This window comes from Haliotis rufescens, unplaced genomic scaffold (assembly GCF_023055435.1).
Source record: "Haliotis rufescens isolate VD_foot unplaced genomic scaffold, xgHalRufe1.0.p SCAF_11, whole genome shotgun sequence".
Lineage (NCBI taxonomy): Eukaryota > Metazoa > Mollusca > Gastropoda > Lepetellida > Haliotidae > Haliotis > Haliotis rufescens.
Genome location: NW_025963791.1, coordinates 19,721,844 through 19,736,691, shown reverse-complemented (window position 1 = coordinate 19,736,691; position 14,848 = coordinate 19,721,844). Strand labels below are relative to the sequence as shown.

At 40.6% G+C, this 14,848-nt stretch overlaps 1 protein-coding gene across 3 annotated transcripts in view; it reads right to left on the bottom strand.

Moving 5' to 3' along the window:
- Positions 1–373: 373 nt before the first annotated feature.
- The window catches only part of LOC124137253 (atrial natriuretic peptide-converting enzyme-like), a 205,531-nt gene continuing 191,056 nt past the window's right edge, over positions 374–14,848 (bottom strand). For all 3 annotated transcript variants that reach the window (XM_048392392.1, XM_048392391.1, XM_048392390.1), the window contains exons 15-20: positions 13,080–13,190; positions 12,314–12,363; positions 8,104–8,287; positions 6,515–6,786; positions 5,261–5,418; positions 374–3,691 (exon numbers count right to left, since the gene is read on the bottom strand). In XM_048392392.1, the coding sequence (XP_048248349.1) occupies positions 3,509–3,691; positions 5,261–5,418; positions 6,515–6,786; positions 8,104–8,287; positions 12,314–12,363; positions 13,080–13,190 (958 nt within the window). In that variant the 3' untranslated portion in view covers positions 374–3,508. The remainder of the gene's footprint in view (positions 3,692–5,260; positions 5,419–6,514; positions 6,787–8,103; positions 8,288–12,313; positions 12,364–13,079; positions 13,191–14,848) is intronic.

The following is a 14,848-nucleotide window of genomic DNA, read 5'->3' as shown; positions in this document are numbered from 1 at the left end:
TGGTACTTGTTGTTACCCTGTCTGGCGCTCGGCATTAAGGGGCTAAAACAAGGACTGGTCGGCTCAGAGTCAGTATACTGTGTCTGAGTGGGGTATTCATGTTAAACTGCGGTATGGTATCTCAGTGTGCTAGCACTATAAATCGGCATCAGTCCGGACTAGTACAAGCAGCCACACACGACTGTGTACGTCACTACATAAGTGCAATAATCTTGAACGTGACGTTAAACCCCATTTCACCTCACCTCAGCTCTAGGCCTGGCAGTTATGTACAAAAGGGTACTCGTGCTGTGGCGCTCTTGTTTAAGACCAAATCGGAATTAGGTAACACTTACGAAGTAGTAATGAAATCCCAAGTGATAAAATCCGAATATTGTGTTTCAAGCAATTTTAATGTACTGATTAATTACAACGCTTTTATTCACACGTAATCTTCTAAAATAAACTGTTTGAAAAAGTATCTATAGTGTATTTAAACATATATGCGGTAATAAAAATCTGATTGATAATGAATACAAATACTCTACGTAACATGGACGAAATATATGAACTGTTATAACAATATTAATGACACATGATAAACTTTAAAAATATGACAAAGTGCAAAGAGAAAACACAAGGGGATTCGCCATAATATATAAAGGCGGGCATGTGAGCCGGGACACCAAGCATGCATGACACAACACGGGGTGTGGCTACTGGTGACGTGTTCCCTGGGAGCCCTTGTCAGGCACCGTCAAGGCTGAACATACATAGAAGTTATCAGGGTCCCGTGCCTCAAAGCGATCTTAGCGCAAAGGCTATTTAACTCCCAAACTTTAACAAAGCCTTGCGATGATCTTAGCGCTAAGATCGCTTTGTGGAACGAGCCCCAGGCTCTTGTGAAACACATCACGTCAGTGTACAGAGAACATGTCGTCAGTCCGAATCCCCGTTAATTCGGACTACTGCATTGGGTACTCTGCCGTCCGGATTAGCAAGGTTTCTCTGTATACGATAAAGCCGTACCTAATAATGCCATTGCAGGGTTTGGAACAAAACAAGCCTCGCTCTCGTGTCACAGAGTACGTTTTGTGAAATGTAACATCACGAATTTACGTCACATGGCTCGCTTTAATCACAAAAATCACGACTGTCAACATCGATGACTGGGCACATAAAACACACTTGGACAGTTGAATGAGTTTTACGTACAAGCTTATCAATTCGTTAGAACGGCGTTTGTTGTATGTGTTTAGCTGGTACGGTTCTTCAATTAAATGGCTCTGTATGTTTTCAGTTTTAATCTCGGAAATCACTTTCATGTTATGTTAATTGCGAGCTTTGCGGTTGGAAAAGTTGCACACAGAGATGTCTTGCCTTGCCCGTGTGTCGAGCCAAGGTCAAGGTCATTCTATGACGGTGATGGCGGTAGTTACGGCATACTGGTAGTACGCAAGTTAAGAGTGACCGTGTATTGGAAGGCGATACATATGATGCTTGATACAAAGAACGTTGATATTATCGTCACTAACCTTCAAGTTCTATACTACAAGTGATTATTAAGAATACAGTGATATATATTGAGTTTATTTTATGATATCTGGCTCGTGTGGCATTGAGAAGATATAGATAGATACTACCCAAAGATCACCATTCTCGTTCATGGTAATGACGCATGGCGACAATATGACGTGCATGTTAGAATGAACCCTGGTTCAGCAACTGTCAAAGGAGTTCTTGAAACTGCTCACTATATGAAACTGTGGAGGTATTGGCGTAGTTATACGTCACTGTAGCCCAAGTACCGCCAAATCATGCCGCAGAAAGTTTGAATGATATCGTGGCTAATTTGAACATAGATTGTTTTGACTTAACAGAAATACCATGATCTAGAGAATACAGCTGAGAGACTCCGGCTAGGCTAAATACTACGTGATAGTCACTTGAATGAATTAATTTCAAAATGGAGTCAGAGGAAATACGAGAATGTTTCAAAAATATCAGTAGTTTTTTTTGCAAAAATGACTTCTGAACACAACTTATGAATAGAAACAGATAGAATCAGCAAATTTGTAAAATAGATCGAATTATTCAATCAAGCAAAGGACACGTGACTCTTGATTATCTAAGGAACACTGACAACTGGGATTATAGTCTTTGTTCGGTGTTCCAGCGAGCCATGTCAACACTAACCTGTCATAACTCCAGTACTTACATAGTTAGCCACAATCATAAAGCGAAGATAACGTTGTTAAACGAGCCCTGGCAATACAAACACACAGCTCGTTTCCAAATGGGTTGGTCAAAGTCGTGTGCTGCTACAGGTGTTGTGGTCTCCGTGCATGGCAGCGTAGATGTCATCAGTAGGTTGGACAAGCAGGAGATGAGATAGCTGACCTACTATGACCACACCTGTGTTAACAGTCTCTTCAAAAAGTGGAACATGCTTATCAATGATTGAACATTTTGAAAATAAATGCATCGAAAATGACATCAAATGACATCAAATGAAACACCATTAATGACTATGAACATTACCGATTAACACATGTTCAGCCTTTGTAAGTGGTCTCAACAAGTGTATATGATGTTATTCTGTTTCAACCAGCCGACGGTCAGTCTTGGACCACATCATTATCAGGTAGTAATTTGGTTTCAATTAATGCATGACGATATGGTCTCACATTGGCACAACCGACAACACATACCGCGCATGTGCGTGCAACCAAGACTGAAATACCCAGTCTGATCTGACATGAAATAAATGTACAAAACAATCAATATGTTTCCAACGCATGATGGAGCCACGACACTATCCACAATGCAGGCTCGGTCTAATGTAAAATAATAACTTATTTACAGCAAACAAGCGCAGAGTTCACGTTATACCATTGCCCATCGAAACAGGAGAGTCACACCCGTGCCTTGTGGGAATAGAAATCAACTGAAATGCAAAATGTCTCTGAAATGTTAATTACCAATATATGTCACCAAATGTACTTTCAACACGATTTCACCTGAATGCTGTTTGGCATTACGTCAGAATGTAACATGTAACGACAGCTCCTTACGGTTGTAACCGCGAGTGGAGTCACACACCATCAAACGCCTCTATTACATAGTCCGATGCTGTAATATTTGCGTCATAGCCCGGGTTCATGAAATATTCAGGAAACGCTCGCCGGGATGTTGCACGCTTGAGACACTGCCGCTGAGTTAACGTGTTGATGATGTCATCTCCACAGCTCAATATAACTGTCAACAGACACAGTCCATTATGGCGTCATAGTTACATCTCGAATACACAACACGGAAATACCAGTTCTGCTGGTGTTAAAAGAATCGTGCCCGACATGGCTATCCATGTTTGGGGCTCCAGTGTCATTAGTTATTCTGTATGGCAATAATGCAACCTGTATTCTTATAGGACATGTTTCTGATTCTAGAGTTTGAGCAAGTTGTTCAACTGATGGAGTGGGGGTGGTCACTCCCCCCATCCTCAGCATCTCCCCGTAGTTCACGTCCATCACGACGGGTCGGTGTTGTTGGCGATGACCTCGTTTATCCAGTTAACATAAAGGGGTAGTTCTGTGTACACTCCCGGCGCGTTGGGGATGGCGCATCCGATCCCCCACGATACTATCCCCGCCTGGAACCACACATTGGTCGTGTTGGGCTTCATGCACACGAACGGACCGCCACTGTCACCCTGCAATAAAGAACACAGTGCAAGGCTAAAGCTAAAGTGCCGTTAGACCCGTGAAGGTCCAGGTAGAGAATAGGTCTTCAGCAACCCATGCTTGCCGTAAGAGGCGACTAATGGGATTGGGTGGTCAGGCTCATTCAAATCTACTGCTTCCCGTAAGAGGCGACTATACTTGTGGTAAAAGGCGACTAATGGTATCGGGTGGTCAGGCTCGCTAAAATGGTTAGCATGTCATCGTATCCCAGTTGTGTAGATCGATGCTCATGATGTTAATCACTGGGTTGTCTGGTCCAGACTCGATTATTTACAGAACGCCTTCCTATAGTTGGAATATTGCTGAGTGCGGCGTTAGATCAAACACACACAGTAAATTGATGTTACAGTTACTCTACAGTTGTGCTATGGCAAACAAATATGCTTATGTTTCGGGACCCGGTCCACAAAGCGAACTTAGCGCTGAAACGATCGTACCTCTCATACTTTAGTGAGTGAGGTGGGTTTAACGACGCTTTGAACAGTATTCCAGTTATATCACGGCGTGTCAGTTTTATGATGGGGCAAAGCACAAAGAGATGCAGGTCTCAGACGTTTACCACTTCGGTCAAACCCACGAGCCCGGGTATGGTGCTAACAAACGTAGAAACATAATCGGGTCAAACCGGGATTCAAACCCACAATCATGCGTTTTTCTGGCATGCTCAAGGGACACAACTCTGCTCAGCGAAATGCGGAGCCTGAGGCGACTGGGCCACCCGTGCCCCCTGCACTATTGAACAATAATGTTTCAGGTTGCTATTAGAAGCATTCTTTAACATAAACGTAGTAGTTTATTCCATAGAGGCCAAAGGCCTAAATACAAAATAATAACAAAAATACATTAAGGGATGTTTGAAGCATGGGCAGATTGCTACTTCACCCCCTCCCCAACCCATCCAAAGAAATGGCCGACGACCATTCGTGGGTAATAAACAACAGCTACATTTCATGGACATCTGAAATGATAATATAATAACTAATCGTGAGCAAAGGAAATATGTTTTAAGATAAATTATGAATAATTTTAGGACGCTCAGCTTGTAAGAAATTAATCAGATGTACACACTTTGAAATCTACATTAATTTTCGGACAGAAATCGTCGACTCAAAGTATTATGATAAAGACACACTATAACAACATGTTATTCGTCTTACATTTCATTAATATTGAAAGGGCAAATACGAATTTCCAATGCTAACATGGAATTTGCCAACCTACCATATCATTAAATTATGAGAACACTCTGGACCGAGTTAAGGCTATTCTATATTTGGTGACATCATTCTGGAGTAACTATTTTTAATAGTAAGGGAAAAGTTAATATCTATATTTATATTCATAATTAATATTCAAACATAGCCTAGTTTCACTGAGCGACATCAACTGGTTTCGTCACATTTGAGTGTGTATATCTATTAAATTCATTTAAAATAGACTTGCACACTGATAGGCATAAGATCGCTTGGTGGAGCGGGTCCTCGTAAAGACAAATACATTATGTAATCAACACCCGGAAATGCACATATTGCACTTACCGCGCAAGCGTCAAATCCATCCGAGCCACCTGCGCAAATCATATTATCGGTCAGTTTGTAGGGCACCGGGGTCTCTGCGCGTTGTACGGCCGCCTCACAGCTGTGCCAATCCGCGATGTCCAGCTGTACCTGGCGCGCTGCAGGCTCATAGTCCAATGCTGGAAACATCACGAGAACGTCCATATACAGCTGAGTACATGTTTGGGACATGGATACTACTGGCAGACAATACAAGTTTAATACCCGTTTCGACATAAGCAATATACAGCGGTTGTTTGTTTTTTTTGTTCTTTAACGCACAACTCAGCAATATTCCAGCTATATGACCGCAGTCTGTACGTAATCGAGTATGGACCAGACAATCCAGTGGTTGACATCATGAGCATCGATCTACACAATTGGTATACCATGACATGTATCAACCAAGTCAGCGAGCCTGACCACCCGATCCCATTAGTCGCCTCTTACGACAAGCATGGGTTGCTGAGGACCAATCCTAACCCGTATCTTCACGGGTCTATATGCAGCGACTAGAACTGGTAAAAAATTAACTTTGACTTCGATGACAGCGTTCATAACTTTGGGCCCTTAACGTATACTACAGAAAACAATTGTTAAATCAAGGTTGGGTTGTGTTGCCCAAGCGGTTACAGCATTGGTTCGTTACGCCGAAGGACCTGTTCTATTCCCCACTTGTGAACAATGTTCTATTCCCCACTTGTGATCAATGTTCTATTCCCCACTTGTGATCAATGTTCTATTCCCCACTTGTGATCAATGTTCTATTCCCCACCTGTGAACAATGTTCTATTCCCCACTTGTGAACAATGTTCTATTCCCCACCTGTGAACAATGTTCTATTCCCCACTTGTGAACAATGTTCTATTCCCCACTTGTGAACAATGTTCTATTCCCCACTTGTGAACAATGTTCTATTCCCCACTTGTGAACAATGTGTGAATGCTATTTCTGGTGTCCCCACTGGAATATTTCTGGAATATTGTTAAAAGACTCACTCACGGAGAAAAGAAAACAATAAATACCTGTTCTTTTGACACATTATAATGAATAGCACAGTTATCAGTAAATGATTTTTTAATTGATGAATTTATTGCCAAGGTGCATACTACTGCTCGGTACCATGGTCACTGAAGTGAAAGGTAAAAGAAACAAAGTGTTCATGACGAATTCAAATCAAGATTCGGCGTATCACCGTGGATAAGTTAACAGTGCCAAGACATATAAAGACGCTACCTGTATCACTGGACTTGCCCCAGCCGGCGGAGATGCATCTGGTTCCGACGGGTATGAGCTGACCCTGTTTGGGGAGACAGATTGGTCGCAGGTAGTCACTGAACGTGAGGGGTTCGTCCAGCTTGATGATGGCGATGTCGTTCTCAACAGTGTAGTGGTTGTAGCCCGGGTAGGTGAAGAACTTCTGTCCTTTCCTGACCTGCCGGTATCTGGAGTAGGTATCTTTTCTCGTGTGTCCTGCTTGAATCGTCCATTGCAGAAACGGCACGCCTCTACACACCAATAGAACACTTGTCGTAAAATATGTTTAACCACCATACGTTTTAAGGAAAAGATTTTATGGATGTCAACTTCTTTATTATGAGGAAGACAACGTTTCGGAGTATATGCTTACTCCTTCATCACCTGATGAACGTTTCGGAGTATAAGCTTACTTCTTCATCAGGCGATGAAGGAGTAAGCATATACTCCGAAACGTTGTCTTCCTCATAATAAAGAAGTTGACATACATAAAATCTCTTCCTTATGTGTCTCACTTCTAAATGCCTTTCAAAGACATCAAACGGTATGAATGATGTCGAGATTGAATTAAATGTCTTCGATAAGTTCAAATGAGTACGACCAAACATCCCTACATCCAAATGAAACTGATAAAATTCTTACACTCATTAAGGAGGTGAAGCATTGGATATCTGAGAAACGGGTAAGCCTGCCAGTGTTATAGGGCTTCTTTAACCAACATTTCTTATTGTGTAAGTACGGTTTGAGATTATGGAGGTCCTGCGTACTTGGCAGATATTGGCTTGGTAAGAGACTGACTGGTTTGATTCGCACGAAGGCAGGCAGGCTGATGTCTGGCTTGCTTGATATATACAGTCAGGCACTTGTAGCAGGCTCATTTGGATAGTCAGAATAGCAATACCCGGTTCCTAAGTCTTTAATAAACTTTCGTCCGGACAAAAGAAAGTATGCGCTTTGGGACCAAGAAAATAAAAATGTTATCAATCTTTACTTGGCTGCAAACACTCTCTGCAAACGGTGCAAACTTGAGGTCCAAAACACATTTATGATACTCGCATCAAGTGCATAAGCATCGAAATACCCTTTCTTGTTTGTTTCATTTAAGCCACCATCAAACATGGCTATATACATACTTTTGCCCGGCGATTTAGGAGCCACCAAGAGGTTGAGGAAAACACAAGGACACAATAATCATCTGTGGAGATGCCTGTTTTCATAATAACACTAATATTTTACTTTGATCAACATTCTCTTTTAACGGCTTGTTCCTGAAAGTGTCCTTGAAATAGTTGGAGTTGGAGTATAAAGCCGCTGAACGGTATGTCAGTATATGACGACTGTGTCAGCGTTAACACGTGAGTAGAAGCTTAAAAAACTGATGTAGGTCGTTGCGGTTTCCCGTTTGGTAAACGCAAGAGCAAAGAAAGAATGTAAACAAACGAATCATAATCGGTTCCGAACCAGCGATCAGCGGATCCATTTGCGGCTAAGCGAAGTAACTCAGCACAAATGTGATAACTAGACCACTGGACCACCCGTGCCCTTGACCTGCCAAATGTAGGACTTACCCTCCCCCAATACAGTGGGCCGCAGTCAGGATGAACAGTTCATTGATGACGCTGCCCCCACAGAAGAACTTTTGGCCAGAGCCCCCGTGCAGAGAGACAAGCCAGGGCCAGGTGCCCGGTCGCACCTCGTCCCCACCCACAATCCTTAGCGCGTTCGGGTACACTGCCGGTCGGGTGCCGCAGACTGAAGATCAAACACACATTCGTTACACACGTTTTAGTTTAGGTATACTAAAAAATGCGACAAAAAATGTCGTGCGAAAGAAATATGCGGCTGAAAATTGGATTGGACCAAACTATTACAAATGTTATCAAAACGTTACTGTTCTGTCGCCGAAACACGATACTTGTATCAAATAAATCACCATCGGATAACCATTGTTTGTTTCTTATTTAGCTACCATCAGGCACGGTTGTGCACTTTCTTTTGCCAGGCAGTATATATATATACCATCACACTGTATTATGTGACCCGTGAAGATCCGGGGTAGAATAGGTCTTCAGCAACCCATGCTTGTCGTAAGAGGGGAGTAACGGGATCGGGTCAGGCTCGCTGACTTGGTTGATGCATGTCATCGTATCCCAATTGCGTGGATCTATGCCCATGATGTCAATCACTGGATTGTCTGGTCCAGACTCGATTATTTACAAACCGCCGTCATATAACTGGAATATTGCTGAGTGCGGCGTTAAACAACAAACAAACAAACAAACGAACACTGTATTATGTACATTAACACATGAATGTATCGCACTGTGATCTGATCATGAATGCGGGGTCACATGGACACTGGTAGCACACTGACACACACTGATACAATCGAGGTATTGTTTCTGCATTGCGATGCTGAATTAGGGAATGCATTACCACAAAGGGAGATCATTTGGTTGAGATTCGGAAATTGTCGAGTTATCTTGTAGGCAATATAAAATGAGGGCAAAAGAAAGCGTACCTAGTTTGTTTTTATGTAGCTGAATATATATATAAAAAAAGAACTGTTTGATTATGTGATTAAGTCTATTTAACCATCACTCATTCCAGCAAAGATTTGTAAAATGTAATCTATAGCTGGGAAATAGAGTGTAAAAATAAATTGGTTCAATGAAGACGGGTAGGATATGAATTTGCAACCACGTGACTCATACCATGTTTCAAATGTTGTAAATTTGTGCCGAAAAAAGAAAAATGATTGATTTTCAAAGATTAGATGTCCTATTAGATACCCATCAGCAGTTGTGTATAATGCGAATTTTAAAAAAACAACAACATTTAACAGTTTTAAATCGAATTATATTTTAAAAAGTATCACAATGTAGAAGAATTCTTTGATTGCCGACTGAGCGCCATACATATCCATATCGATAAAAATAGAAATGCGATCGAAACTTTTGTCCAAATTGTCCAAGATCCAAAGTTGTAATGACTTCAGAAAAGAAATGTGAATTACATGCAGTGCGCTATTCAGCGATAATTAAACGCAGTACATCAAATGACACGAGCTTGGAATCTTCAATAAAGCACGATTTAACGAAATATAATCGATTAAGCTCGCGGTATCACATGCTACCGTGTGCAACGCCAAATCCATGCTGTGTACACTGCATGGAGCTGAAACAAATATGCCGATGTGTGTCAGTGTGAAGAAAGCATTCGGCCCATGTTTCAGGGTGCCAGTGTTTAATACTTTATATAGTAAACCTGTCAGTATCCCTGATTCAACGTGTGAGGGTAGACAATCAGATGAGAAGGGCTGAGTCTGAGGTGTACTAAGTTACCATTTCTGTATTCTAACTAGTAATTTTGTTTGTTTGTTTGTTGTTGTTTATTGCCCAACTGAGCAATATTCCATCTATTTGGCGGCGGTCTGTTAATAATCGAGTTTGGAGGAGACAATCCAGTTATTGACATCATGTGCATCGATCTAAACAATTGTGATACGATGACGTGGATCAACCAAGTCAACGAGCCTGACCACCCGATCCCGTTAGTCGCCTTTTACGACAAGCATTGTCGCCTCCTATGGCAAGCATGGGTTGCTGAAGACCTATTCTCTACCCGAAATCTTCATGGGACTCTAAGTAGTAATTACAGTAGATTTTAATGATCTGGTTATATTTATTGAAACCGTCTGGTAGTGTTTGAAAACTAACGTTGATACGCACAATAATTGACATGTACATTAATTGAAACATGGGTTCAAGATTATGTATAATTGACAACTGTCAATTCCTAAAATGAATAATGGATTGTTTAAACAATAGATTGTCGTCATAGGCGTGTTGCATCTTTCTTATGAAACGTTTTCTCAACAATTGATAGGACACCTATCTTAGGGCATAATCGGAAGCTGAACAAGCTTCGGGTCCATGGCAATATCGAATACTATTCGCATGACATATCTGAGCAATAATTCACATTCAGACCTCACATGGACAGCCAGATTATCCCTACCAATATTGAATAGTATATCTTCATTTCAATAAGAATGCTGGTGGAGTATATTACCAAACTGATTTTAAATGGGCTTATGACTGGCGTGTCTGAAACGATGAACAATAAAGGCTACAATTTGCTGACTCGACATTCTGTACGTATATTTCTTATGCGCCTTACACTACAGTACCGCGCAAAAGAAAGCATACAATTGAAAAGTGGCGACACAGGAGCATACACGTTTTTAACCAAGAAATTACACTCTTTATCAAAACGTTACTAGAATCATTATGAAAATAGTCCCTGAAACAATGCAAACTCAATGTCCAACCATCCGAAAATGATACCCGTTTCAAATACATCATCATCCAAAAAACATTTGTTGTTTGTTTCAATTTTAGGCACCATCAAAACATGGGTGTATACTTTCTTTTGCGAGGTCGGTGGTTTATCATAGCCTTAATTTCTTCTCGGGGTAATCAGGCTGCGGATATGTCACTAAACACGATATCCTTCACGGTCGAGCCATTTACTATTCTTTCATCGGGTATTGGCTATACGTAAACCTCATCACGACATTGACAGATAATTACACATTTCTCTCTCCTCAAAAGCTTTGTTTCATTTAGTCTGATCATTCGAAAATAGTGTCTATTTTGGATATAAGTATAGATCAATATAAGCAGTGGCAGCTCTAGCATTGTTCCAGTGATAGATACTGCACGCACTCTTGTCCTTCATCGATATATTCTTCTCACTGTGACATCTGGCGTGTATATTACCAGGGAGGCTACATAAGACTTGAATAAACTCCTTGATATTCATCATGTGGTAAAACGTACCAAAACGTTATTATTAGCCCAGGATATATTTCCAACCTGCGTTCAATATGTGGTGCGTTAATTGATGTCGCTTTGATACGCAGTATCCATTTATCAATTACACGTCACAAAGACTGTCTTTTACAGCAGTGCTTGTGATTTACGGAGTTTTCTGGAATGGTGAAGTCGGGCATGAAACGGCTGTTACGAAAGCAGGAATCATTATGTACGGTGGCCCATTAGGGACATGGAGTCTGTTTATCCATATTTTGATATTTCACGTACTGTTATCGTAACCTTTTGCAAATTAACACGATTTGTCATACAAATATGTGATAAATCATGTATAAAAACAACTGAAAACATGGAAAATGTACTTTCAAGTAGCTATTGAATCGCTGAAAAGTGAAACGAAAATGTCAAAAAACTAAAATGAAAATGTCAAAAATCAAAATCGAAAATGTCAAAAACTAAAATGAAAATGTCAAAAACAAAAGCGAAAATGTCAAAAACTAAAATGAAAATACAGATAACTATTTCCACCGCGGTGATAATATTTCCACCGCGGTGTAAATAGTTTTCACCGCGGTGTTAATATTATCACCGCGGTAGAAATATTATCACCGCGGTAGAAATAGTTTTCACCGCGGTGGAAATAGTTTTCTGTATTTTCATTTTAGTTTTGACATTTTCGCTTTTGTTTTTGACATTTTCATTTTAGTTTTTGACATTTTCGATTTTGTTTTTTGACATTTTCATTTTAGTTTTTGACATTTTCGTTTCACTTTTCAGCGATTCAATATCTTCTTTACACATGATTTATCACATATTTGTAAGACAAAACGTGTTCATTTGCAAAAGGTAATGATAAAAGTAAGTGAAATATTAAAATATGGAAAAACAGACTCCATGTCCCTTATGGGCCACCGTAATTATGGGGGTTGAGAAGACTTACTTGGATCTTCACACATGATGTTGACGTGCTCATTGTTGGAGCAGCTTGACCTGTAATGTAACACTGACCATTACCCCTCGGACAACTTACGTTTACGTCTCAAACATATAAGCCTCTTAGTCGAAAAATGGTTCATCGGACAATCGAGACTTGTTATTGTCTTGCGTTGACGTTATGCATATACTCACCGCAAAAAGAAACGCGAACCATAGAAACATAGAGAGAAGTATGTAAGTTAAGAAGAGATGTTTCCAATGGGTACCTACTTAATGACAAAACTAACAATTAGTCAAGTGTAACCACAGTGTCTTTATTCTCATCGCGATATGCTGTACGTGATTTCCAAACTTTACACACTAACCCTGCACGAGACAAATGGTGCGTTTCGAGTCACGGATCTATCACGTCACATGTGATGCGTTCATGAGCGTAGGTTCACACATCATGACAGTATGTTCGTTTGTGCATGGAACTAATCTTATATCTTTTGAATATGAACAATTCTATATACATTAACCAACATGTATGGTATTCGCGTTTCTTTTGAAAGTGAGTATATTCAGGATAGGGTGTTTCTAAAAAATGCAGATTATTAGTTTTTACAAGAATGTGTTTCATTTTAACAATATCAAGTGAGACCAAAAGGACACTGGTCATTGATATTTAAAAGGGCATTAAAACAGAGTCTGTATCAATAATCAGACGTTTTACTGCTGCTATATACACCTACTTCCTAACGGCTACACAAACAGGGGCGACAACTCACGTCCAGTTGAAATAACTCTGTATTTTCCGTGGGTCCTGGTTATTGTTGCGTGGTTGGAGGACAACGGCCGGTCGACTTGAGCCGGCCTTAAACACCGTGCTGTGTACGATCCTGGAAACAACAGAGAGAACGGTTAGTGAGTAGTCGAGATTGGGCATGTACAAATCATCTGGACACTTTGCACTATACATTCATTCTCTTAATCATCGTTTAGTTCAAACGGTTCATGTTGTTAAACCCTCCATGCATCGATAGTCATGCCATACACACTACTCAGTGCCTGATAGGGAAAGCAATTCGGGGTTAAACAATGTGACTGTATTTACCTGTAGCCCAGCTGATTACAGACGATGTTGCTGAGCGCCATAAAAGTATTTACCTGTAGCCCAGCTGATTACAGACGATGTTGCTGAACGCCATAAAAGTATTTACCTGTAGCACAGCTGATTACAAACGATGTTGCTGAACGCCATAAAAGTATTTACCTGAAGCCCAGCTCATTACAGACGATGAAAGTATTTACCTGTATCCCAGCTGATTACAGACGTTGAAAGTATTTACCTGTATCCCAACTGATTACAGACGATAAAAGTATTTACCTGTAGCCCAGCTGATTACAGGCGATGAAAGTCTTAACCTGTAGCACAGCTGATTACAGACGATAAAAGTATTTACCTGTAGCCCAGCTGATTACAGGCGATGAAAGTCTTAACCTGTAGCACAGCTGATTACAGACGATGAAAGTATTTACCTATAGTACACCTGATTACAGACGATAAAAGTATTTACCTGTAGCCCAGCTGATTACAAACGATGTTGCTGAACGCCATAAAAGTATTTACCTGAAGCCCAGCTGATTACAAACGATGAAAGTATTTACCTGGAGCCCAGCTGATTACAGACGATGAAAGTATTTACCTGAAGCCCAGCTGATTACAAACGATGTTGCTGAACGCCATAAAAGTATTTACCTGCAGCCCAGCTGATTACAGACGATGTTGCTGAACGCCATAAAAGTATTTACCTGAAGCCCAGCTGATTACAAACGATGAAAATATTTACCTGGAGCCCAGCTGATTACAAACGATGAAAGTATTTAACTGAAGCCCAGCTGATTACAGACGATGAAAGTATTTTCCTGTAGCCAAGCTGATTACAGACGATGAAAGTATTTACCTGTAGCCCAGCTCATTACAGACGATGAAAGTATTTACCTGTATCCCAGCTGATTACAGACTTTGAAGGTATTTACCTGTATCCCAGCTGATTGCAAACGATAAAAGTATTTACCTGTAGCACAGCTGATTACGGAAGATGAAAGTATTTACCTATAGTACAGCTGATTACAGACGATAAAAGTATTTACCTGTAGCCCAGCTGATTACAGACGATATAAGAATTTACCTGTAGCCCAGCTGATTACAGACGATGAAAGTATTTACCCATAGCCCAGCTGATTACAGATGATGAAAGTATTTACCTGAAGCCCAGCTGATTACAGACGATGAAAGTATTTACCTGTAATCCAGCTGATTACAAACGATAAAAGTATTTACCTGTAGCCCAGCTGATTACAGGCGATGAAAGTCTTAACCTGTAGCACAGCTGATTACGGAAGATGAAAGTATTTACCTATAGTACAGCTGATTACAGACGATAAAAGTATTTACCTGTAGCCCAGCTGATTACAGACGATATAAGAATTTACCTGTAGCCCAGCTGATTACAGACGGTGAAAGTATTTACCCATAGCCCAGCTGATTACAGAT